This window comes from Lynx canadensis, chromosome A1 (assembly GCF_007474595.2).
Source record: "Lynx canadensis isolate LIC74 chromosome A1, mLynCan4.pri.v2, whole genome shotgun sequence".
NCBI classification, from domain to species: domain Eukaryota; kingdom Metazoa; phylum Chordata; class Mammalia; order Carnivora; family Felidae; genus Lynx; species Lynx canadensis.
The window spans coordinates 137,946,315-137,972,749 of record NC_044303.2 but is presented as its reverse complement, the minus strand read 5'-3'; the positions used below and the strand labels follow the sequence as shown (position 1 = coordinate 137,972,749).

General features: G+C 36.6%; 1 protein-coding gene across 1 annotated transcript in view; it reads right to left on the bottom strand.

Annotated features, from left to right (window-relative positions):
- The window catches only part of FCHO2 (FCH and mu domain containing endocytic adaptor 2), a 124,067-nt gene that overhangs the window by 10,355 nt on the left and 87,277 nt on the right, over positions 1 to 26,435 (bottom strand). Inside the window, 7 exon segments of the mRNA XM_030322798.1 lie at positions 4,845 to 4,977; positions 5,309 to 5,464; positions 9,386 to 9,497; positions 13,881 to 14,010; positions 18,600 to 18,703; positions 23,706 to 23,800; positions 26,208 to 26,250. Of these exon segments, the coding sequence (XP_030178658.1) occupies positions 4,845 to 4,977; positions 5,309 to 5,464; positions 9,386 to 9,497; positions 13,881 to 14,010; positions 18,600 to 18,703; positions 23,706 to 23,800; positions 26,208 to 26,250 (773 nt within the window).

Below are 26,435 nucleotides of genomic sequence, written 5' to 3'. Positions count from 1 at the left end.
CTCTCTTATTTCTGACTTTATTTGCACCCTCTCTGCTGTTTTCTTGGTGAATCTGATTAAAAGTTTATCAATTTTATTTATCTTTTCAAAGAACCAGCTTAGTTTTTTCTATTGTATTTTTAATTTGTATTTGATTTCTGCTCTTGGTTACTTCGTCCATTCCGCTAACTGTGGCTTTATTCTTCATTTTCTTAGTTCTCCAAGGTGTAAAGGAAGTTTGAGATTTTTGTTTGCTGGGTAGGCATTTACTGACAGGAACATCCTTCTTAGCACTGTTTCTGCTACATCCAGTAATTTTGGCATATGTCCATTTTCATTGGTCTCAAGATAACTTTTCATTTCTCTTTTGATTTATTCATTGACCGAATGGTTGAGTAGCATATTGTTTAATTTCCACAAATTTTTTAATTTTCCAGTCTTCTTCCCACAATTGATTTCTAGTTTTGTATCATTTTGGTAAGAAAAGATGCATAACAGGATTTCTATCTTTTCAAATTTATTAATACTTGTTTTGTGGCCTAACCTATGATCTTCTCTAGAGATGTCCCATGTGCACTTGAAAAGAAGGTACATACCGCTTTGGGATGGAATGTTCTGTATATATCTTTTAAGTCCATCTGGTCTATCATGTCATTTAAGAAAAACGTTTTCTTATTGATGTCTGTCTAGATGACGTAAGTAGGGTATTCCCCTTTTGTATTGCTCTCAATTTCTCCCTTTAAGGTCTCTTAAAAGGTAGATTTAGGTGCTCCACTGTTGGGTGCATAAATATTTACAAATATGACATCATCTTGGTGGAGTGACACCTTTATCACTATATAATGCCCTTTTCTCTTAATTCCTCTAATTTTAAAGTCTATTTTGTCTATTAACCTACCCCAGATTTTTTTTTTTAATGTTTATTTATTTTTGAGACAATGCGAGAGACAGAGCGCAATCAATGGAGGGGCAGACAGAGGCAGACACAGAATCTGAAGCGGGCTCCAGTCACTGAGCTGTCAGCCCAGAGCCCGACACGGGGCTCGAATGCACAAACCCCAAGATCATGACCTGAGCCAAAGTTGGATGCTTAACCGACTGGGCCACTCAGGCACCCCTAACCTACCCCAGCTTTTGATTTCTATTTGTAAGGAGTACCTTTTCCATCCCTTCATTTTAACTCTGTCCTTTTTAAATTTTTTTTTAGTGTTTTATTTATTTTTGAGAGAGAGACAGAGCATGAGCAGGGGAGGGGCAGAAAGACGGGGAGACACAGAAACCGAAGCAGGCTCCAGGCTCTGAGCTGTCAGCACAGAGCCCGATACGGGGCTCGAACTCACGAAATGTGAGATCATAACCTGAGCCGAAGTCGGACGCTTAACCGACTGAGCCACCCAGGTGCCCCATTAACTCTGTCCTTCTATATGAAGTGTGTCTCTTATGCACAGCATTATACATGGGTGATACTTTTAACCCACTCATCCATTCTCTTTTGACTGGATAATTTAGTCCATTCATAGTTAATTATTGACAGGTATGTACTTACTGGCATCTTCTTAACTGTTTTCTGGCTGTTTTTGTAGTTCATCTGTTTGTTTGTTTGTTTGTTTTTCCACCTGTGCTCTTCCTTTGTGGTTTGATGACATTATTTACTGATATGCTTAAATTCCTTTTCATTTTTTATGTATCTACTATACATTTTTATTTTATAGTTACCATGAGGCTTACATATAACAACCTATATTTATAAGTATTTTAAGTTGAGAACTGAAAACTGAACATATTCTAAAGCTCTACATCATTTTTAGTCTCCCTCCACTGCACATTTTATGTTTTTAATGTTACATTAAAACAATCATTTTAATGTTTATTTTTGAGAGACAGCACGAGCCAGGGGGAAGAGGGAGGGGGGAGAGGGAGAGGGAGAGGGAGGGAGAGGGAGGGGGGGGGAGAGAGAGAGAGAGAGAGAGAGAGAATCCAAAGCAGGTTCCAGTCTCCAAGCTGTCAGCACAGAGCCTGACACAGGGCTCGAACCCACAAACCAGAGATCATGACCTGAAGCCAAAGTCAGATGCTCAACCGAGCCACCCAGGTGCCCCTGAGATCACATTTTGTATCTTTTTATCTAGCGTATCCCTTAACTGATTATTGTAGTTAATTTTACTATTCTTGTCTTTTAACCTTCATTCTACCTTTTATGAGTAATTAATCCATTCCACCTTTACCATATGTTTACCTTTACCAGTGAGATTTATACTTTTTTAATTAGTGCCCTTTACAGCTTAAAAAAGTTCCTTTAACATTTCTTGTGAGGCTGGTTTATTTGTAATAAACTTGTTTAGCTTTTGCTTTTCCAGAAAACTCTTTCTCTCTCCTTCAATTCTAAATGAAAACTTTCCAGGGTAGAGTATTCTTGGTTGGAGATTGTCTTCTTTGAGCACTTTGAATGTATCCTGATCTCTCCTTTCTGGCCTACAAGGTTTGTGCCAAAAAAAATCTGATAGCCTCAGCAGATACATAACAAGTGGTTTTTCTCTTGCTACTTTTAAGACCTCTTTACCTTTGACTTTTGATATTTTAATTATGTCTTGCAGAAGTCTCATTAAGATCATCTAATTTGGAACTGTCTGGGCTTCCTGGATCTGGATGTCTGTTTCCTTCCCTAGGTTAGGGAAGTTTTCAGCTATTAGGTCTTCAAGTTATCTGTGCTCTTCTCTATCCTCTCCTTCTGGAACACCTGATGCAAAAGTTAGTCTGCTTGAGGTTGCCCCTTTAAGTCCCTTGAGCTTTCCTCACTTTTTTCATTCTTTTTGCAGCTCTGATTGGGTGAGTTACACTGTTCTGTCATCAAGTTCACCAATCTCTTCTGCTTCATCTAACCTGCTGTTGAACATCACTAGTTTTTCAGTCAGGTATTATATTCTTTGGCACTGTAACTTCTATTTGATACTTTCTTATATTTTCTGTTTCTTTGTTAAAGTTCTCACTGGGTTCATCCATTGTTATCCTGAGTTGAATGAGCATCCTTATGACCATTACTTTGAATGTTCTATCAGGTAAATTACTTACCTCCATTAAGGCTTTTTTTGTGAGGTTTTATCTTGTTCTTTGATTAGGAACATATTCTTTTGTTCCTTTATTTTGTTTGACCCTGTTTGCTTCTATGTATTAGATGAAACAGCCACCTCTCCCACTCTTGAAAGAGTGGCCTCATGCACATGACCCTTTATCATTCAACCTTGCCTTAGCTGTTGCTTGTCTTTTGAAACTTTGTGATTACCAAAGAAGCCTATTCTTTAATAGCTCCCAATTGTTGAGGGTGTGCCAAGACCTGTCAGCACCTAGACTGAGACTGATTGGAAGCCAAACCATCAGGCAGCAGCTTTTAAAGAATGCAAATATAACTGGTCTTGCAAGACCACAAGCATGAGCCCTGCTGGCCACCAGACCAGGCAATCTAGAGGTGTCCCGCTAGGCAACAGTTGAAAAAATCAGGGCTCCAGGCAAGTGTATAAGCTCCCTTCTGGGAGATACCACAAGCTGCAGCAAGGCAGGAGAGCACAAAAAATGACATCGCTCAGCCTATGTTCCCTGGATCATAAAAATGGCACCCTTTTAAAGAAAAAAAAAAATCTGGAGTTAATATATAATATATAAATTATTTTAATATACATATTAAAAATCTGGGGGGGGGGTGTGCGTGTGTGTGTATGGCACCTGCCAGCTTTGGGCACTCAAGTGCTGCCTACTAGCTCCTCTATCCCTGGAGAGTATCTCAGTAGGCCTCTGCCTCACTGGCTCACACTTTATGATAAGCCAAATGACTCTCTTTTCTCATATAATGTGGTCACCTTTTGATTGGCTGCTTCTGCATTGGTCCCTAGACTGAGTGAGTCTGTGTGAGAATCCTCTAGAAGGTGTTTCTCAGATCACCATAGCCCTTGGGTATCATGGGCGTGGGCTCTGGTGCTTTTCAAAGCCAGAAGTTTTGGGGGCTCTTCTCTCAGGTACAGATCTTAAAAGGTGGGATGCCTGATATGGGGTATGAACTTTTCACTTGGGAATTAGCTCCAGGTTTGTGAGTTCCCTTCTGATTGTGGGTCACAGTGCTGGTGGTGGAGTTTGTGGGGAGAATGGGTCTCACCCCTCCTGCATGCTTCCATGTGACCCTCTGCTTGTTTGCTAATGTGATGGAACTGTTCAGGTGGTTTTCAGGTCTTTTTCAGAGGAAACTGTTCCAGAGTAGCTGTAGCTTTGGTGTGTCCATAGGAGGAGGAGAGTTCCAGATCTTCCTATATTGCCATCTTCTAGCACCTCTCCAAGTCTGATAAGTTTAATTGTCAAAATTTTTCTTCATTAATATTCCTAACTGGATATTTAGAAAGCTACTAATCTTTGCATTAATTTTTAAACTCACCTCTTAAAACCCCTACAGCAAATAGTTTTTCAGTTCATTCTTAGGTTTCCAGGAATATAACATCACCTGTAAGTAACAGTAATTTGGGTTCCTCCTTCCACTATTACTGCTTTATTCTCTTGTGTAACTGTACTAACACATCCAGAAAAATCTCTTACAGTTATTAATAGATGTCTTTGCTACTCCAGACTTTAACTGCTTTGTGTGTTTCATTATTAAGACTGATGTTGCTGGTCTTTTCAGGTTAAGGACATATTCATGTATATTTACTCAGTATTTGAATCAGGAATAGATAGTGAATTTGATCATCAATTTCCTTTGGCTTCAATGAGTTTCCTTGAATTCCTGGAATAAAACTCATGAGGCCATAACACATTACTCATTTAATCTATGAGAATCTATTTATTAATATTTTAATTTATGATTTTTACAAGGATAGAACACTTACCTGATACTTTAATACATCTACATTATAATAAGAAGCAGCTGGATTTTGCTCTGATAGCTTCTTGAGGTAGACAGTTACAGCTTGCATGTTCATCCAAAAATCTTTTGTGTTAGAATCACACTGTGATGGATCACTGTATGCATAAGAAATATTTTTGTTATTTTATTTAACTTAGCTTCATCCTTTGCCTCTGTATTGTTATTTGGTGACCTGGGAAAGACTAGTAGAAATAAACCAAAGGTGGGATGAGGGAAAACTAAGGGGGATAAAGAATAAAACATAGAAGAAGCTTGTTTGAAAAATGAGGTAACAGAAGAGAAGGACTTAACAAATACCACCACCAGCAAAAGCACAGAGCGCAGAAGGTTGTTTAATCATAACTTTTGTATTGTCATCCAACTGAATTATTGCTTCAATGAAGCAGGAAAAATTTAACTTCACCTTCAAAACAAGAGTACACGAACCTGAACACAAGTTGAGCATTCGGAAGAATTTGCTCTAGTCTGCTGATGTGTTTCACCCTGAAACACAGCACAGCTGGAGATGGATTGCTAGTGAAGACTTTAATAATTCCACTCGGAAACGATATTGTCATGTCACCAGTGATCTTCACAATACACCTGAAATTAGGGATTTGGAAAATTTTAGGTGGTTTAAATAAGGCGCTTTAATAATTAAACTCCAAACACAAATGTAAGAGTAAAGATCACATCTCTTCACTTGTTTAGAAAAACCACCCCCTGGCTGTCCCTTAAGGAGACTGCTTCCCTGGTAACACCATCCTCAGTTGGAGCTATTTTTTACTGAAACCCCACTATATATAAGGCCTGAGTGGCAGTGGGAGAGGTCTTCCTAGCTCCTCATTGCCTCTTCCAACTCTATATTCCTACATCCTTCCTAAAAACCTCCAGCCTCCTATCTAACTCAATATACTACTTGCTACTCCATCCCTTTCAACACTGTTTGATTTTTCTGAAAATGTTAGCTCTTTGCCTGCTGTCAGTCTGTCTCTGTATCATTACTCCTATCACAATTTGTAGTGATTTCAATATGCTCTTGATATTTTGGGCACCTAGTTCTCAGCCCCTTGTCTCCAAACAATCCTGTCTTCCAGCCTACTTCGGTCACACAGCAGCCCCTCCATAATCTTGATTTCAGCCTCCTCATTCCTCTATTGGCCACTTCCTCTTTTCCCAACTTACTCTGTCTAGTACCACATCTCCAACAATTCTCATCAAAGCCTCCACAATCCATTGTTCCTACTACCTTTTCACTTCACTCATTCCTTCAAACCCTCCTTTCCTCCTAGGATTTCCTGGTCTATTATGCAATTCTACCTCTTCTCATACCTTCCTTCTTCTCCAGTCTGAAATATTCCTTCCCTCTACTCGCAGCCATGGACTTTAAATTTTCAATGTTTTTATTTATTGTTGGGACAGACAGAGACAGAGCATGAACGGGGGAGGGGCAGAGAGAGAGGGAGACACAGAATCGGAAACAGGCTCCAGGCTCCGAGCCATCAGCCCAGAGCCTGACGCGGGGCTCGAACTCACAGACCGTGAGATCGTGACCTGGCTGAAGTCGGACGCTTAACCGACTGCACCACCCAGGCGCCCCGATGGACTTTAAATTTTACTGAGGAAATAAAATCAGTAAAGAACTTCCTTACAGTCTCACAGGTGAACTCCTACTTGACTCTGTATCCATACCTTTCCTCCTGTTTCAAGAGATCAGTCTATGCACGTAAGGCCGATCTCACTGCATCTGCACTGAAGCTCATCTGTTACATACCAAAGACTTCTCTAATGCAACTACCCTGTTTCCTGAAATTTCCTACCCAATTTTTTCCAAAAATATTGGATCTTCCCCATTAGTGTATAGACATGCTGAAATGTGTATCTTTAAAAAACTCACACTAAAATTAATAAAAACTTCCTCTGACTCTATCACTTCTCTATCACTACACCTCTCTGCTTTCACTTAGAGCAAAACATCCTAAATTTTTCTATACTTGCTCCTTCCAAATATAGTTGTATCTGCATCATCTCCTACTCTTGTTTTAGTTTTTATGTTTTATATTTGAGGGAGACAGAGCACGAGCAGGGGAGGGGCAGAGAGAGAGGGACACACAGAATCTGAAGCAGGCTCCAGGCTCGGAACTGTCAGCACAGAGTCTGATGAGGGGCTCAAACTCAAGAGCAGCGAGATCATGACCTGAGCAGAAGTCAGATGCTTAACTGACTGAGCCACCCACATGCCCCCTCTTCTCCCACTCTTGAAAGCATGCTTAGAGGGAGTTCATCTCTACCACTTGACAAACTGCTCTTGTGAAGGTCACCAATGACCTCCATAATGTCAAAATTCAAGTTTTCTTGACGAATCAGAAGCATCCGATACAGCTTCACACCATCCTTCACAAAAGGGTTTTATTCACTTAGTTTTGGTACACTGCTCTTCTGATTCTCTCCTCACCTCTCTTGCTGCTTGCAGTTTCAAACTCCTTTACCCAATCATTTTGTCTTTCTGTTTTCTAACCACTGAAGGGAGCCACAATCCTCATCAGATCTCTTCCGAGGCCTTGTGGTTTTAAGTATCGTATACAAGTTAATGACTACTAAGTATTTCATCTCTAGCCTATGACGTAGGCCCTGAAATCCAGTATCATGTATTCAGTTGTCTTTTTTTTTTTAGAGCGAGAAGGCACAAGTGAGCGAGAGGTAGAGGGAGAGAGAAGTGGGGCTTGAGCTCCCCTGAAGCAGGGCTCAAGTCCCCCCAGTACGGGACTTAAACTCATGAACCAGGAGATCATGACGTGAGCCAAAGTCAAATGCTTAATGAGTGAGCCACCCAGGCACCCTGTATTCATTTGTTACCAACCGACTCCCTTAGCAAATCTTGACAACTCATTTTCAAAATGAATTCAATATCTCACTATTACTCATGACTTCCTCAGTTAATAACCTTATATAGGCCACCATCATCTCTCACCTGGACTGCTGCAGTTAACCTTCTCTCTCTCTGCTTGTACTCTGGCTCATTCTAGTTTATTCTCCATATGGCAGCCAGAGTATTCCTTCAAAACACTTATAAGTAACTTTCTCTGCTCAAAGACCTTCACTGGTTCCCGCCCTGCTCAGAATAAACTCCACACTCTTTACCATGGTCTCTAATTCCCAACCTGATCTGGCCCCTCAAAGGACTCCTCTTTGACCACTCCCCTCCTTGCTAACTCCAACTTAGTGACATATTTCTCTTTCCTTTGAATATGTCAAGCACGCTTCTACCTCAGTCTTCTACACTCACTGGAATGCTCTTCCCTCAGACATCTGCATGGTTGGCTCCTCAATGTCTTTGAAATATCTGCTTCAACTTAACATCAGAAACGCTTTCTCAGGGCGCCTGTGTGGTTCAGTGGGTTAAGAGCCTGACTTTGGCTCAGGTCACAATTTCTCAGTTCATGAATTCGAGCCCCACATCAGGCTCACTACTGTCAGTGCAGAGCCTGCTTCGGATCCTCTGTACCCTCTCTCTGTCCATCCCGTGCTCGTGCTCTCTCAAAAATATTTTTTTTCTAGGGGCACCTGGGTGGCTCAATAAGTTGAGCATCCAACTTCCACGCAGGTCATGATCTCACATTTCCTGAGTTTGAGCCCTGCGTCGGGCTCTGTGCTGACAGCTCAGGACCTGGTTCCTGCTTCAGATTCTGTGACTCCCTCTTTCTCTGCCCCTCCCCCCCTCATACTCTGTCTCTCTCTCAAAAATAAAAAAAAACATTAACAAAAATTTAAAAATATATTTTTTCAAAAAGAAAGGCTTTCTCTGATCATAAAAAGAAAAAAAAAATTAGTTTGGTGCCTGGGTGGCTCAGTCCATTAAGCTTGACTCTTGATTTTGGCGCAGGACATGATCTCACAGTTTGTAGGTTCAAGTCCTGTGTCGGGCTCTGCGCTGACAATGTGGAGACTGCTTGGGATTCTCTCTCCCTCTCTCTCTCTCTGCTCCTCCCCTGCTCATGCACACTCTATCTAAATAAACTGGGGGTGGGGGGGATCCCCACCAAAACACTTTCTTAAAAGAAGGAGGTTAAACCAATTCTACAAGAGTCTCATAAATGAAACATACATTTTAGGTCTCTCCTGCAAACATTACACATTCCCCAAAGATACACATTAAGCCAATATTCAAAGTTCTATCCCACTTCTAGGTCAGCTGCCATCATCCTGATCTTACAGATATATCACACAGCAGATGGCGCACAAAGCTTGGGCAAGAATGTAAATAAACTGGGGAGAAAAGCCATCCCCACTGCTGATTATAGTGATTTGTTTTGTTTTGTTTGGAAAGACAATTGCTAAATGACTATATGTGATAGCAAAAAAAAACAAAAAAACAAAAACCCAGGTAAATAAATAATAGAAAACTCTAACCTATAGAGAATCAAAATGTAACTCTGCAAATATATTACCAAGCCCCCTCCCCACCAAACACACACACACACACACACACACACACACACACACACACACTTTTTTAAAACTAACTTGGTAGGGTCTGCTCCTTTAAAGTAGGCATTAACAGATTCTGTAAGGGCAACTGCCACAGGTAAGGTGTCCTGATTTCCAAGGCTGACAGGGCTGGGACCTCGTGACACACCTAGAATACATATGCAATTTATTTGTTAAATCCTATAGAAAGAGCTTTATAAAATATCAAGACAGGTAAAGTCACAAGGTTAGCTTGTCACAAATGACTCTATTATTGGTTCCATTGATGGCCCAGGTATAAATCTGGAGGTTAAAAAAATAGGGCAGAAAACAAATTGAAACATAATACAGAGGACAAAAAAAAATCACGAAAACATGTTTTACTGACTTTTCTTTTAAATTTTTTTTTTTTCAACGTTTATTTATTTTTGGGGCAGAGAGAGACAGAGCATGAACGGGGGAGGGGCAGAGAGAGAGGGAGACACAGAAACGGAAACAGGCTCCAGGCTCTGAGCCATCAGCCCAGAGCCTGACGCGGGGCTCGAACTCACGGACCACGAGATCGTGACCTGGCTGAAGTCGGACGCTTAACCGACTGCGCCACCCAGGCGCCCCATGACTTTTCTTTTCATTTCATTTAAAATGACACTAAACGCTTGGGTTAAGGAGTGTCAGAAGGAAAAAGCCCTTCACCTGAAGAACAAAACTACTAAAATATGTTTTCACAACCATTCAGATGCTAAATTGTTTCAAGTTCTACCACTCAAATACTTCAGGGCATTAAGCTGGATTTTTGTGTTTCAGCTATTTCCATCCGTCAGCTATTTCTAACTGAATAACATAATGTTTCGGACACTACTCACTAGAATTCTTTTACCTCTTTGTCTAATGCATACATTATATTCCCATATATTCCCATTATCTTGATAAACAGGACAAATAATGTTAATTTTAAACATTCCTGACACAAAGTTCACTTAGATAACACACCTTAGAGTTAAATAATATAAAGATCAGTTATTTTAAAGCATAATAAAATGTAAACAAATTTAATCTATGCATGTATTCAGGTTTTTTTAACCTAAGCAAACTTTCTAGTTTATTTCATTATAGAAAAATCCCTCAAAGCAGTTCATTGTCTTTCTTGACAAATGTACTCTTCCCACTCTTCTCATGTGGTAAGGTTACCACAATAGCTACTGACTGGAAAGTGGAGCATTTTATTTAATATACAATAAATGATGCAATTTTATATTTTAAAAAAGGCCAATAGCATAGATTATTCAGATTTTCTCATAAGAATAAATAATCTAGGTCAACGTAGCTCTGAAATTTGAATGTATGCTTTTCTATAAATATTACACAATGCTCATAGCCACCAGATAGTTCTATTTCAGCTAAGATTACCTATAGTGAAAGGGTGAGTTACTTTTGAAATACCTAAGATACTAAGCCTGACAAAAATCAGTACTAGTTCTCTCTGCCTCACAAGTAAGCCCGAGATTCTACACACAGTGAGAAAAAGCTTTTGTTAGCTGTAAAGGCCAGGAAGATTTTGTGGTATTTAATATTTTGAAGAATTCTGACTTGGAAGGTTCTTCACAGTTAGAAAAATAGCTCAGGGATTAAAAGTACATGGAAACAAGAACTGCTGCGAGGCCAAAGGGAAAAGTAAGTGCTCCCTCTGACTGCAAAAAAACTTAAAATTTCATACGAAAATTTAAAACTCAATAAATATAAAAATTTACTCAGAAAATCACAACAGCTTCTATTTACTAATTCCAACAAATGTCTAGTACTGAGCTAAGGAGGCACGAAAAAAATGCTGCCTTTTGGAGCCACAAGTAGTTTTGCAAAGCGGGAACATACTTAGTGGGTAAGGGATGGCTGGAAAGATGAGAGGACATGAAAATCTGTCTAGAGAAATGTTTAAGGCCCAGATCATAGCACAGGGGACATTTAATTTTATCCCTGTGGCACTAAAAACTACTAAAAATGTTCAAGAGAAACATGGTTACATTTTTCATTTCGTGAGATCACTCTGAACACAGTAGATCCTAGAATGAAGAGAAAAATGTCTGTTGTCAGGGATTCAAATTTGGATCAGGGGACAGATGATGAAGTGAAAGATAAGGGGCTGACCAAGAGGCAGAAGACTCATGTATATGCATAAGAAAATGTTAAGTGAAAAAAGCAGACTAAGTAGAGATTAACTGAATATATCTATGCTGACACATGTTTGCACAATGGGAAAATTTCACTGTATGTGTGAATTAGTTCAGTGAATTTTTAAAAAAAATATATTGTTCTATATAGAGACTCACTAGAAAATCATAAAAGCATATGTTTTCTAGGGGAAGATGAAAGCTATAATACTCTTTATTAAAGAAAACTATATTCTCAATTATGAAATTAACCTTTCCCCTTAAACCACCTACGATAAATGGATATTTACACACAGTCATGGGTAACACTAATATCTGCTTCTACTGTGACATTAAAAATCAAAAGAAGCCTACATGTTACTGTTTTCACTTATCCAACTGGGCATATAAAATGAGAATTCTTGAAATAATCTGTATGAATTGTTAAGTCCATTACTGAAATACTGGCAAGAAGAAAAAAGTACTGAATAGGAGTGGGGGAAAAACTCAAAATCCACTTAATATTTTGGCATATGTCCTTGTGTATTTTCTATTCTTGTTTTCAAGATTATATTGCACATACATAGTTCAAAAAAATGTTTGCATATTTCCTGTATCGAGTCCTTAAACTAAGTATAAAAGTCTAAATTTATAATGTATTATTCCAAATACATAATTTCTTAGAAATAAAAAAATCACCTGTATTTATAAGGATATTATGTGTTCTAATTTTGGTTTAATTGTTCTACATTTAAACAACCGTATGTTCTGAAAATGCAGAGCTTATAAAGTTGAAGAAAGAGGTACCTTCCTGTAATAATCAGTGGATATTTTTGGAGAATTATTTACAGCCAGGAGTAAAAAACACTCCCAACTATTTGATACCTTTTTGCCTCTAACTTCACCTCACTATATGGATGGCTTTCCTAGGAGAGCCTTTGCTCTGGTAAGTTAGGTATTTAAACTAACATAGTCTTTCTGCTGCTTTTCTAACCACTTTTTCTCTGATTCTGACAACTTTAGGGGTAAGATTTATGGACATTTCTTAATGTTGAGAAGGAAAAAAAAGCAAGGAGATGAAGAAAATGCAAAAATACTGTTTTTATAATTGGGGATTTGATATCAATAAATCCTATACAGCAACTGGACATAATTAGTACAAACTGAGAAAGTTAAACCTTAGAGTTATTCTTGACTTCTGAGACACCATACATTGCTGAAAAAGGAAAAAAATGAGATAACAAAGTATTTTAGATACACTTTAGGATCATTAGTCAACACACATATATTGCTTTTGATACAATACCTTGTGAAGTCTCACAGTGCTTTTCAATTTCAGAGAGTGTCCCAATCAAATTATCATCTTCTATCATATTTAAATAAAACAAAATATTGTAGGAAAAGAAAATATTTGCAAGAAATAAGAAGGATCAAAAACTTAAAGAGCTGAATAAGCATCATAATTTTAAAAAAGGGAACTTTTATGGTAGATTTAAAGTATCTTTGTTGCACAAGATCCACATTATATCCAGCCTGCCTGTTTCCTCCCTCACCTGTGGTTCTACTATTGCCTGCCCTGGCCCAGACTAAAAACAAGTATGTACCTACTCAATCAAAAATATATTCTATTAAATTCAAATCCCTTTAAATAATTTAGAGAAAATGGAGACCTAAAGCTAATTCTGTTTACTCAGACCACATGTCTACTTCTAAAAAGATTCATCTATGTTTTTTATGACTAAAATACAGAGTTTGCAAAAACCAAAATTAACAAAATCACATATACAAACAAAATACAAGAATAAAGTGCTCATTATAGCTTTTTTGTTATACTAACAGTGGGTGAGAAAAGTAATAAGAATTTGTAGAAATTAGATAAAAGTGAAGATAAAAAAATGTCTTGAGCAAAATCTAGATGTAATAAAATATTGGACTTACTTGCTAGGGTTTAGGTTTACATACCTATGTCCTAATATCTACTACTTTTAAATATTTAGGTTTAGGTTTATATACCTATGTCCTGATATCTACTACTTTTAAATCTTGAGGATTTAAATTCTTATAGAAATATATAATTGCAAGCACAAAACTCCTTCCTTAAATTGAATCGTTATTAAAAGCTCTTAGGAGTGTAAGCATCACTTCACATTAGAAAGGCCTGCATTATATACAGCCTTCAATTATTTATACTGGTCAGTAGTTTATAAATTTGATGCATTCTTAACAGTGTTAGAAAATTCTCCTATTCAGATAGGGAAATTTGTGGCTAGTTTGACAATGCCAGGTGTGTCTACAGAAAACTGAAGTTTCTTAACGTTAAATTTTTCACGAGCTCATTAAAAAACAAAATTCAGCTTGATCATACTTTGGATGCTAACTTTCACATATAATCTATGATAATCACTTACCTACTGTTGGAGTATTGGCAGCACTTAATGAAGCCGAAGAGGAGATAGAGGAAGAACTTTCCGCCCGGGCTAAAGGAGCTGCAGGAGGTGGGCTGGTATTGGAAGTTACAGGTGGGCTGAATGGCCTGGGCTTAAAAACAAAAAGTTATTTACCAGAATGGTAAAACCATTCCTCTGTTATTAGAAAAGATATTTAGGTATGTTAAGATTAATTTTAATATAATCAACCAAATTTATTTTCTTTTAACTAAAAAGTTGAAAGAGTTAAAAGTGTTTCTTTTAACTAAAAATAGAGATGGCATAAGTCAAATCATTTTCAAGAATATGTTAAAGGCAGAGAAGGCTATTTTAAAATAATGCTGTCGGGGCGCCTGGGTGACACAGTCGGTTGGGCGTCCGACTTCAGCCAGGTCACGATCTCGCGGTCCGTGAGTTCGAGCCCCGCGTCAGGCTCTGGGCTGATGGCTCAGAGCCTGGAGCCTGTTTCCGATTCTGTGTCTCCCTCTCTCTCTGCCCCTCCCCCGTTCATGCTCTGTCTCTCTCTGTCCCAAAAATAAATAAACGTTGAAAAAAAAAAATAATGCTGTCAAGAGAACCTTTATACATTAAACATTTTCTCTATTTCAATAAGTATACTTAAGACAGAGTTTCAGAGGTTAAATTATAAGCTTAAACACCATGAAGGCTTTTCTTTCATACTGCCAAACTGCTTCCCAAAAGGATTATTCACTTTACTCCCTATAAATAGAATATTTCTCTGCACCTTTGTCAGCAATGAATGGATGAGCCTTAGATGGAAAAATAATTTTAAAATAGATAAAAATAAGATGGGCATTTTACCTTTTAGGAGTTGTCTTTGTTGGCTTTGTCTAATTTAGTTTCGGGGGAGCTTAATACTACCTGAGCTTTCACTAACCCTTTGCTTTATCTGCTGCAAACACTTTGTCCCTAAATCTTGCTCGCCCTTTATTTGTGGTGTTTACAAATCTGTCCACATTGCCTTTACAATTCCTTGTAACGCTTTCTCATTGAGACAGTTCACTCAAAAAAGACGTTTGAGGAAATCTTAATTCTATTGCCTTCCCACTTTTCTAAACATAAAAATACATATGAAAATTTGAACTTCTGTTCATTTCTTTTACTTAGGTGAATGGATTTTTTCCTTCCACATTCCTAAGTGTTCCAATAATACATGAGCAACACTTCCTAAAGGGTTTCATTTTTTTAAATAAGGCATATTTAACTTAGTTAAAAATAACATTTTCCTGCTTGTGAAAGTATTACGTAAATGAATATAATATTTATTCGATGCCTACTATGTGTCACTACTATGGGTCAAGCCATGGGTTAGATACACTAGATACAAAGCAGTGAACAAGAAAGATCCTGTTTCTGTCTTCAATTATTTGAGGAATATGAAAAACTAAAGACAAAAAAACAAAAACAAAACACCCTATAAGCACTCCTACACTAAAATTAGTCAACTCTCTATTGTATGAATATAAATTTACAGATAGACACATAAAAATTAGGTACCATCCAAAGTGTTTTATACTAAGTAACCTCCCACTCCCTCAATTAACTATTTTTGAACTATTAGTTCCAGAGAATAGCTTTTTGATGACTGATTATAATAACTACTAGATTTAAAAAATATAGCAAGGCATAAAAATGCAGCTCTGTATACAGATGGAAGTGGTGCAAGGCATGAAGTCAAACACATATTAAACTCAACAGCTATGTGAAATCTATAAGCTTAGAAAAAATCTTGACCATGTACTGTAGGAGAAATTTCTCCTGTAGCAACATGGCCTCATGACCATACCATGTGGCTACATTTTTACAATTTACAGTTTAGAATGCACATTTTATAACTTTCTAGGAAAAGACAAAAACAGCTCTTAAGTGGTTTTCTGATTTTGGAATGGCACTGTCCAGTACAGTAGCCACAGCACTTGAAATGTGGCTAGTTCAAATTTGAGATGAGTTCTAAGTATAAAACAGACAGATTTTGAAGACTTAGCACACACAGAAAAGAAACTCTCCATCTTTATAGTGATTACACTGTAAAATGTTTTTTTTTAATATACTGAGTAAAATCAGTTAATTTTACTGTTTTTAATGTGGCTACTAGAAAAACTTCAGTATCTGCTGCGTTTATATTTCTGTTGAACAGCACTACTTAAAAACAGCAGTTCTTAAACATGCATCAGAATCACTTGGAGGGCCACTTCCCAGAATTTCTGATTTGTCTGGGATGGAGACAGATAAACTACATTTCTCCCAATCCTAGGTATGGTAATGCTGCTAGTCTGGGGACCAAACTTTGAAAACCACTGCTCTAAACAATGAGGCAATCCCAACAGGAATGTGAAAAGGGTGTGTGATTATACACCCTTTGAGCATCTAGTGAAAGGTAGGTGCCCTCTCCCCAAAAAAGTGCACATCCAAGCAGGCAAGGAAAAGGGCACTTCGATGTACAGCTGGAGAGAATTAAAATCAGCATAAACTTTCTGGTGGGCAATACAGTAATAATCATCAAGAGTCTTAAAAAAGGTGCATACCCTTTAGTTCATGAATTTCACTTTAAAATTTACTAAACATAAAGTCTGCGAAGAACAAAAGGATATTAAGACATTGTTTATAATGAAATCATTAAGACAGTGCTGACTAATGAAAACTTGGAAATAAACTAAATGTCAAATCACGTCTCTAAAAACCTTTGGAAATTTAATGCTGACGGTGGTGTTACAAGATACAGCATTTATGCTCTGCAGCTGTTTCAAATGGTGCTCCCTGAAGCCCTCAAAGGGTGGTTTCTAGAAGGCTCTCAAGGCTGCGGTGGGAGTAAAGGATGAAAGATTCAAGTATAAAAGTCCCAATTTTACTTATTTAATACACTTGCAACTTAAGATTATTTGAAAAAAGATTCTACCACTTGAAATAAGTTTGAAATCTAAAGAGTAATTCATGAAATTGAAAGGTGTTCCCAAAATATTTTCAAGTGAAGAATAAAAAGTATGTTTGACATTAAAAATGTACACATATCATTCACAGTAACTTTTCTGAGCAATTACTTCCACTCCACAATGTTCTAAGTATCTAACACACAGTAACTCACTGAAGTCTCATACCACCTGTTATCTTTATACTTCTTTACCTATAAGGAAATAAGAGACTCCAAGTACATAACTTGACTAATGTCGCTCAGGTAACTATTGACTAATAAGCTTGTGCTTTTAACAACTATATTTTACTGAGTCTGAATATTTAAGCACTCAAAACTTAATGAAAGGATATATATAAAAGTGTTAACTGCATATCTTTGAGTCATGAAATATGAAAGGGATTTTAATTTTGTTTTCTCTATTTCCCAAATTTCACATGATCACGTACTGCTTTTGTAATCAGGAAAAAATCACATGTTATTAAGAGGTAGTCATTTTTATATTCTATGAAAAATAATTATCTCCTTACCAGCTTGTATCTAGTCTTTGATCTCATTTCCTTAAGTCTGTTCGTTAGGGTAACAAAAGAAAGAGGTCACTATTTCAGCACTTGGTGCTCAAGCCTTTTAGATTTTTCATGAAACATCTCCTACGTGACAGGCATTATGCAAAGTACTAACGTGGCAAAGGCATAGTCCAGTGAGGGGAACACACACAAAGAAAGTATATACAATGTAATTTGTGCACTAAGAGAAATATGAGCAAAGTACATGGGTGGGTATAAGGAAGAGAGTGATTAAATCCACTTGGGGAGAAGTAATGATCAAAGAGGGATTTAGCTAGATGGTATTTAGCTGGATCTTAAAAAAAAAAAAAAAAAAAAAAAGAGGGCAGTTTCCTATATAAACAACTGAGGGGCATTTCCGTAAAGGCTGCAAAGTAAGACGTGGATACATAAAAGAGCATGATGTGTTTGGGGAACAGTGGAAAGTTTCAAATGGCTAGAACGTTAAGTTGCAAAGAGGAGAAAGTTGGACAGTTAGTCTGGTAATAATGCAGGTTGTTGAGGCACCTTTTTAAAGAGCCTTGTACATTCAGCTAAAACATTCAACCACATGGACTACAGGCAACCAATGGAGAGGTCTATCTAGAGAAAAAGAAGATTAAGCTTGACTTTCAGAAATTTAATACTGGCAATTAGTGTAAAACATGACACACAGTAGGTAAGAAGCAAGAAGACTGGTTTGGGAAAGTCTCTCTCTGAATATAACTCATACATTTTCTTTAGTTATCTGACAACTTTTGTAGACCAATGTTTTTTTCTTTAAGCAACATGTACTTTCACAAGCCAGTTAAGTAACATCACCTCCAGTCTCTTTATACATAAAATAAAGCTGGACTAGATTCCCTCCAGGATTCTCCTGGCAGTACACTTCTAAACCCTAGGGAAAGGTCACCATCTCTTCCGTAATATTTGACTTACAGCAGAATTATATGAAAATTGCTTCTTAATTGTGAAAGAATGGGTACTAAATGGTTATTCTTATAATGTGCTAACTTTCTTAGGAAATCTCCTTTCTTCCCGAACAATGTCTTGCTCCATGTAACATGAGGAAGTAAAGGAAGTGTTGGCTAGAAAAATTTTCCTATAATTTGAAGACTCAAGTAGATAATTCCAAGCATTTAATGATAAAGGGGTATATAGAAAAATATTTGCATCTTAAATCAAACAGTTATAATTAAAAAAAAAAAAAAAAACCTGAGTACATACTATTTCATTAATCCCACTGAGTTTGCCTGAAGTAAGCTTTGGTCTGGAAGCAGGCCTTGGAGGTGGGACAATGGTGCCTACAGAAAGAGGAGTTGTGGGCCTGGCTGGTAGGGGGAAAAAGAGAATTTGAAGAAAACCATTAGTATGTAACAAACCTTACATAAATACATTCTATTATAGAGGAATTCTTAGGACTCAAAGCTAATTTTTCAGGAGTTTTGTAATATACATATTATATATCTATAATATAATTATAGATACTTGTTGAAATACTGGAAGTCTATCAAATATGCTTTTCTTGAAGCTAACAATATTCCTAAAAAACAAAACATTGACTTTTCAGTAGAATTGACACACGATATAAAGTGTATTCCTGTCTCAATTCTTTACACCTATAAAAAGATAAAATGATAAATAGCAGTAAAAATACACCAATTTCAGGCCTAAGGTCTTTAGTTTATTGCCAATACATCTACTTACAGAAATGCAAGACCAAGCCTTTGAAGCAACACCTTCACATGAACTCTAAATAAAACACTTACCTTAATTAAACTTAAAGATCAAATTACAAGTTGAACTACACTGTAAAGTTTCTGGTGATAATTAAAAGTATTAAAAATACCTTATTTATGAAAAAATTCCTGTTCCTAAATCCTACATAAATTTAATGTTCACTGTTTTTCAATGCCATTTACAAATTTTGCCATTTTATAAATCAGATACTAACCAGTGTATTTCTAATTAAAAATAACTCCATCGTAGTAGAAATTAATGAAATTCAAGTGTACATCATCACAATTCACAAATGTATTAGCATAACCAAAACGAAAGTGAAGAATGGAAGCTGATATGTTTAAATCATGGTATTTTAAATGATTTTCAAATCCCTTTGCTTCAATCTAAAACATGGGACTGTAATTCAAACTGAAGAAGAGAATATGGATGGGAAGAATATAATTCATTAAGTTAAGTTTGCAGATGTGCAAAGTTAAAAATATATGAATGGGCCTAAGTATATCCATGGAGAAACAAAAGGCTGAGGATCCATGGTCACTGTCAGAGGAATGCAGGTGTGAAAGGAAGGAGAATAGAGGTGACAGGAAAAGAGCTAAAGAAAAAGGTAGTCACACAGGAGTGAAAGTAAAGGCATGAGGGGTATGGAATCATTCAGAAAGCACATACAATGAAGGGATAATAGATACAAGCATAGTTCAAGCTGCTTGAAGAAAACAATAAAAAGCTGCTAAGAACCCCTATGTAGATCCCAAGGCTGTTGCCTTCTTCCAGTGAACACTACTTTTTTTTAAATGTTTTTTTTAACTTATTTTTTAACTTATTTTTGAGACAGAGAGAGACAGAGCATGAGCAGGGGAGGAGCAGAGAGAGAGGGAGACAATCTGAAACAGGCTGCAGGCTCTGAGCTGTCAGAGCAGAGCCTGACGTGGGGCTCGAACTCAAGGACTGTGAGATCATGACCTGAGCCGAAGTCGGAGGCTCAACCGACTGAGCCACCCAGGTGCCCCATGACATACTTACTTTAAAGACAGGTTCGTTATCAATGAAACCAGCACTCATCACTACTCAAGGCATTTCAAGCTTATGAGAATGTAACATAGTAGAGATAGGTATGTATACCTGAGCTTCATCACTGACAAATGGATTGTCAATGTATTAAGACTGACTCAAACCAAGCCTGGTAGAACTGTTAACATTCAGCTCTTTTAAATAACCACAATTTGCTTTTTCAAAGTCCAAAAACATGCTGGTTTCAAGGAAAGATTCAATTACCATACACTCAAATCAGTGGGACACAAAGAGTTTGTGTTGCGTTCTTTCTAAGTTCAGTGGAAGAAGGAGAAAGCAGTTGAAAACCAGAAGCAACAGGAAAATTCTAGAACAAAAATATGAATCTACATAGCCAAATAGTTTTCTCATTTCAGGTTAATGTTATTTTAGTCCCTCAAAACTAGAAAAATATAGTAATACAGGAAGAAAAGCAGGAGCTCAAACTTTCTATTAACCGAGGAAATTAAGTATGAGCATAAGAAACTTAAAGAACATAAGAGTAAAACCCAAGGTCAAAAATATATAAAGCCACAATTATTCCTGTTTGCCCAGAGAAGTAAAAGGTAACTCTTAACAGCTGGTAAAAGTATAAATATTTATATATAAACAAACCCCTCCTCTGATAAACCTTACTATAGACTATGTCTTCTCTGCCTGTAGATTAATTGAGCTCTGGTGCTCAGCAAAAATCCCTGAAAATAACGTTTTGAAAAATATTATGCTTTTTTTTTTTTTTTTTTAAGGCTGGTTTTTTGTATTAACTGCAAAACTGATTTAGTCTGTCTTACCTCCTAACATGTTGGGAGTTTTACTACTAGCCAGTTAGGCACTTGTTGCGTAACACAGCACTATCACCTTTACACCTTTTTAGACTTGTATCATCATCTCTTTTCAACACGACTAACATTCCCTGAAAGGCAAAGTAATTTGATATCATTTTTCAGACTATATAGAAAGGTTTAAAAATGCATATGAAAGTGAACTTAAAAAGTAGCAAACGGTTAATAAATGTTTTATTTCCTAGCTACTGCACATCAAATGGCCACTAAATGAAAATGAATCCTTTTTGTCTGAAATTAAAAGTGATAGGGGTGAAACATTCTTCAGACAGTTAGCAAGAGGAAAAGAGAACTTTTTTGAAAAGTAAGAAACTGTGTTAAAGAAAAAGAGAGGGGTGCCTGGGTGGCTCAGTCGCTTGAGCGTCTGACTTTGGCTCAGGTCATGATCTCGCCGTCTGTGAGTTCGAGCCTCGCATGGGGCTCTGTGCTGACAGTTCAGAGCCTGGAGCCTGCTTCGGATTCTGTGTCTCCTCTCTCTCTGCCCCTCCCCCACTTATGCTCTGTCACTCTGTCTCAGAAATAAACATTAAAAAAAAATTTTTTTTTAAAAAGAGAAACTGGGGCGCCTGGGTGGCGCAGTCGGTTGAGCGTCCGACTTCAGCCAGGTCACGATCTCGCGGTCCGTGAGTTCGAGCCCCGCGTCGGGCTCTGGGCTGATGGCTCAGAGCCTGGAGCCTGTTTCCAATTCTGTGTCTCCCTCTCTCTCTGCCCCTCCCCCGTTCATGCTCTGTCTCTCTCTGTCCCAAAAATAAATAAACGTTGAAAAAAATAAATAAATAAAAAATAAAAAAAAATAAAAATAAAAAGAGAAACTAAGGGCAGAGTTAGGAAGAAATTTCTGTATCACTAAAGCCTTTGATTTTCAATGTGAAAATTTTCATTAAGGATTCTGAAAAATAATTCATAAAAGTGTATTAACAAAATTAAAATACACTACTTATGACCTTCTTCATTCTAAATACAAAACACCATTCTGACATTTTTACTAAACAAAAACAAGACCTAGGGGTGCCTGGGTGGCTCAGTCAGTTAAGCGTCCGACTTTGGCTCCAGTCATGATCTCATGGTTCGTGAGTTCGAGCCCCGTGTTGGGCTCTGTGCTGACAGCTCAGAGCCTGGAGCCTGTTTCAGATTCTGTGTCTCCCTCTCTCTCTGACCCTCCCCCGTTCATGCTCTGTCTCTCTCTGTCTCAAAAATAAATAAACATTAATAAATAAATAAATAAACAAACAAAAAAGAGACCTTCATGACAACTTCAGTTTTGCCTGTACAATTAACCTTCCTTATATAATCTATTAAGTTTAGTTTTATAAAACTACTAACAAGCCCACTGAGGAAGGCTGTAATGCCACTTCAGAATATGTTCAACTGTCTTTTGTTGTTTCTTGCTATTTTACAAACTATTAGATACAGAGCACTTTCCCTTCAAAATTCCAAATTGGAGTTAAGGTTGCCTAAAATCTACAATTTCTTTTAAAAATTGGTTTATAAATAATCTAATTTTAAATACTAGTGTTTATTTCATTAGTAGTAAAATGGTTCAGCATGGATTATTGTTTAGTTAATATGTCAGAGTGCAATGAACAAAGACTTTCTAATTATAAGATCCAGATTTGATCAGATGCTTCATCATTTCCAATTTATACGCTCTTACAGAAGTTCCTGATCGTCTTCGAGCTTTACGTTTTTTCATCTACAAAATAGGGACAATAAAATGGACTTCATGGAGCAGTTAATGAACTTAAATAGACGATATGCAGCTCCTAGCAGAGCAACGTGACAGGAACTCAGTCAATTCAAGTTCTCTCCAACCATTCTACCACTCTCCTAACCTCAAATACTGAATGGCATTTCTGAAATCCCAGAGAAGGCAGAAGATCAACTTAAAGTGAATTTTGTTTTATTTTTTTGCTTTGAACAAGCGATGATTTTATTCAACAAGCATTTGGATGCTTGCTTTGATTGTTGGCTAATCGGTTTTTATATTTTGAAGAAAAGAGAACACATTCTTGTCAAAACACCAACTAAAAAGCATTCATCAAGTTCTTTTATGTATTGCTTGGGAAGCACTAACACCTTTCTGGAAAGCAGTTTGGCAATAAATATCAATGGGTATATCTTGGGATTCAAACGTTGTACTGATAAATTATAAGGATATTATGAAACATGTACACAAAATGTGTTCTATTCATGGATGTTCACAACACTAGAAAATTGGATGCAATTCAAATGTCCAATAAAAAAGGACTGGTTACATTAATGCACATTCATGCAGTGGAATTATCTATAAACATGTTGTGGGGTGCCTGAATGGCTCCGTGGTTGGAGCATGCAAGTCTTAATCTTGGGGTTGTGGGTTTGAGCCCCATGCTGGAAGTAGAGATTACTTAAGAAAATAAAATATTGGGAAAAAAATTATTTGGACACAGATAAGGGAATGATGCATAGAAATAAATACATGAATGAAAAAAAAAACTGGTTTGATGTATTTTTGTTTAAGCCATAGGGTCTCTCAGCTAAGTTAAGAGAACCAGTACAAAATCACTTTTACCTGGCAATATGCGAGGACAAGTTAAAAATATTTTTGATTAAGAACAACACACAAGTAATGAACAAATCAATTAGGAAAAAAGTAACTAATGCATTCCTCACTTTAAATATATATATATATATATATACATATATATTTATATACATTTACCTGATGATGACGACGAAGTTAGTGAAGTAGAAGAAGATGAATCAAGAGATGGTCCAAACAGGGGATCCCAAGCAAGTAAATCGCTGGTCCCCTTCCTACCATAACATTTAAAAAACAGATTTAATTAAGGAATATTTTATTAGTATAAAATCTAGTCACTTATTTTTATATCACAGAACTGGAATAGCTAAATATATATGATTTAAAAGTTGGGCATTCTACCAATGGAATATGTGAGGAAAGTTTAAATTAAAATTGTATACTAATAAATAATTCGTTAACTGCTATAAGCAGACCCTCCAATAACATTATGTGAAATCGCTAGGGTGGAATAGAGAAGATTAATTCCCATCAATCACACCTTGTTATACTGTAGCAATCTTTGGGGTTCTAAGAACAGAAATCATTTCAGCTTTACAAGAAAAGCAATAAAAGGGTCTAAAACAGCTGCCTAAGGACAGAAAGGTACTTAATTAATCCTACAAGAGTGTCCTAGCCCCAAGTCATGGATAGAAAATTTCTTTGAGTGATAGGAAATCAGGTACAAATTTTATAAGGTCATATTTAAGTACTTTTTAAAAAATCTTTAGGGGCGCCTGGGTGGCTCAGTCGCTTAAGCATCCAACTCTTGATATTGGCTCAGGTCATGACCTCATGGTTTGGTTCCTGAGTTCAAGTCCTGCATTGAGCTCTGAGATGACAGCGTAGATTTCTTTCTCCCCTTCTGTCCCCAAAAATAATTTAAAAAAATATCTATTTATCCTTTTCTTTCATCTTTGAAATTGTCAAGTACAGAAATAAGCCCAACAGCTTACTTGATATAACCCTGATATAACCTTCAAAGGCCTGATTATTATAGTAGATCATGCAAGGGGAGGACTTCTCCCTGGGCAATCCACAGCCTGGGTCACTGAGGCAGTCTGGTGAAATGTTTGGGTCACTCAGGTCTTTTTATGAAAGGTAACCAAGACTATGGACAAAAGCATCAAGAACACCAAAATTCAAGTTTCAAAAAAGTCAACATGCTGCATAACCAAAGATTTCCCTCTACTGACCCCTTGGAATCCACTGGCCTAGTTACTCTCAAGATTGAACTTGCAGCTCTTTACTTTAATAAAAACTTTTAAATCCATGTTTCTTTTTTTTCATTTTAGTCATACACCTTTTAAGATGTCTCATCTCTAAGATCCTATAGTACCTGAACTTTGCCACTACCTCTTTTTTAAATTTTTTTTTCCAGCTTTACAGAGATATGACTGACAAGTAAAAATTATATATAAGATGTAAAAAAAAAAAAATTAATCCCATTAAAACAGTATTTTAATGTATCAAACAGCCATTAATTTTTAACATTATGTTCTCACATCTTAGAAAACAGGCTCATTACAATAAAAATGGTAGTTATCTATAAGCACATATCTAGTACCTCAACACGCACTTACATGGAAGCATACCACACCTTGTATTTAAAACCTAGGATCACAACTGCATAAATTACTGAAAACAAAATTTTAAAGCACTGAACTTTACCTTTTAAAATGATAAATGAATACCACCACTGTGCTCAATTAATGCCTAACTTTAAAAGTATTAAATAATTTTAAACTCTCCATTTAATGAAGACTACTTTTACTTACACAAAAGAAAAAAAACATTAAAAGAATATATTCTTACTGACAGATAAAGAAATGAAAAAAAAAACGCATGAAAGAAACAGTGGCTTAAAGTATTTTTTCCTTTTTAAAAAGAGCTAGGAACATGGTTTCTAGCCCTCTCCTTTTTTAACTTCAGACATCTTCTTGTTGAAGTTCATTAAAAGTGCAGTATATTTTACAGGGTTACAGCCAATAATTGAAGGAAAAAAAACGAGAAAATTTCCATGAGAATAACTAGTTAAAATACAGACATATATGAACTTGGGACACTACCATTTATTTAGAAGTAGTAAAGCCACCAAGGCCAAATACAGTTAAATGGATTTTTTTAAAAATTATAAAAAATAGTGTCAAGTGAGAAATAATTTAAAACAACCAGAAACCCCAAAGAACAATTCACAGCTTAGAGGATAAACAACACTGTACTCTAATTGAAACTGCAAAGATAGTAAAATTTTCTAAGAAAAAAGTATAGAAGAATGATATCTAAACACATTAAAGAGGGAAGGATGAATAGGTGGAGGGCACAGTTAAACTATTCTGTGTGACACTATAATGTATGGAGACACACGTCCTTGACCATTTGTCAAAACTCACAGGACATACAAGACCATGAGTGAATCTTAATGTAAACCACAGACTTTGGGTGACAATGATGTGTCAGGGTAGGCTCAAAAATTTTAACAAATGTTTCATTCTAATGGGGGATTATGATAGTGAAGGAGGCTGGGTATATGTGGGAGCAGAGGATATACATGCAAAAACTGTATCCTCGCCTGAATTTTGTTATGAACCTAGAATTGCTCTAAATATAGTCTATTTAAAAATAAAAAAATGTGAAACTTACTCATTAGATCCAGCACATGGCTTCGATTTTGTTAGCTCTTCACCTAATTAAAATCAAAATATGAAACAATTCATAATCTGAGTAATAAAATACTTACATGGAAAGAGACACTAATATATCTCATTACTATGAACAATTTAAAAATTATGGAATTGATAACATAAATCGAAATTTTTTAATTATGAAGAAAAGGAAAATAAGCCTTTAGCAAGTTTTCTAACAGACTTA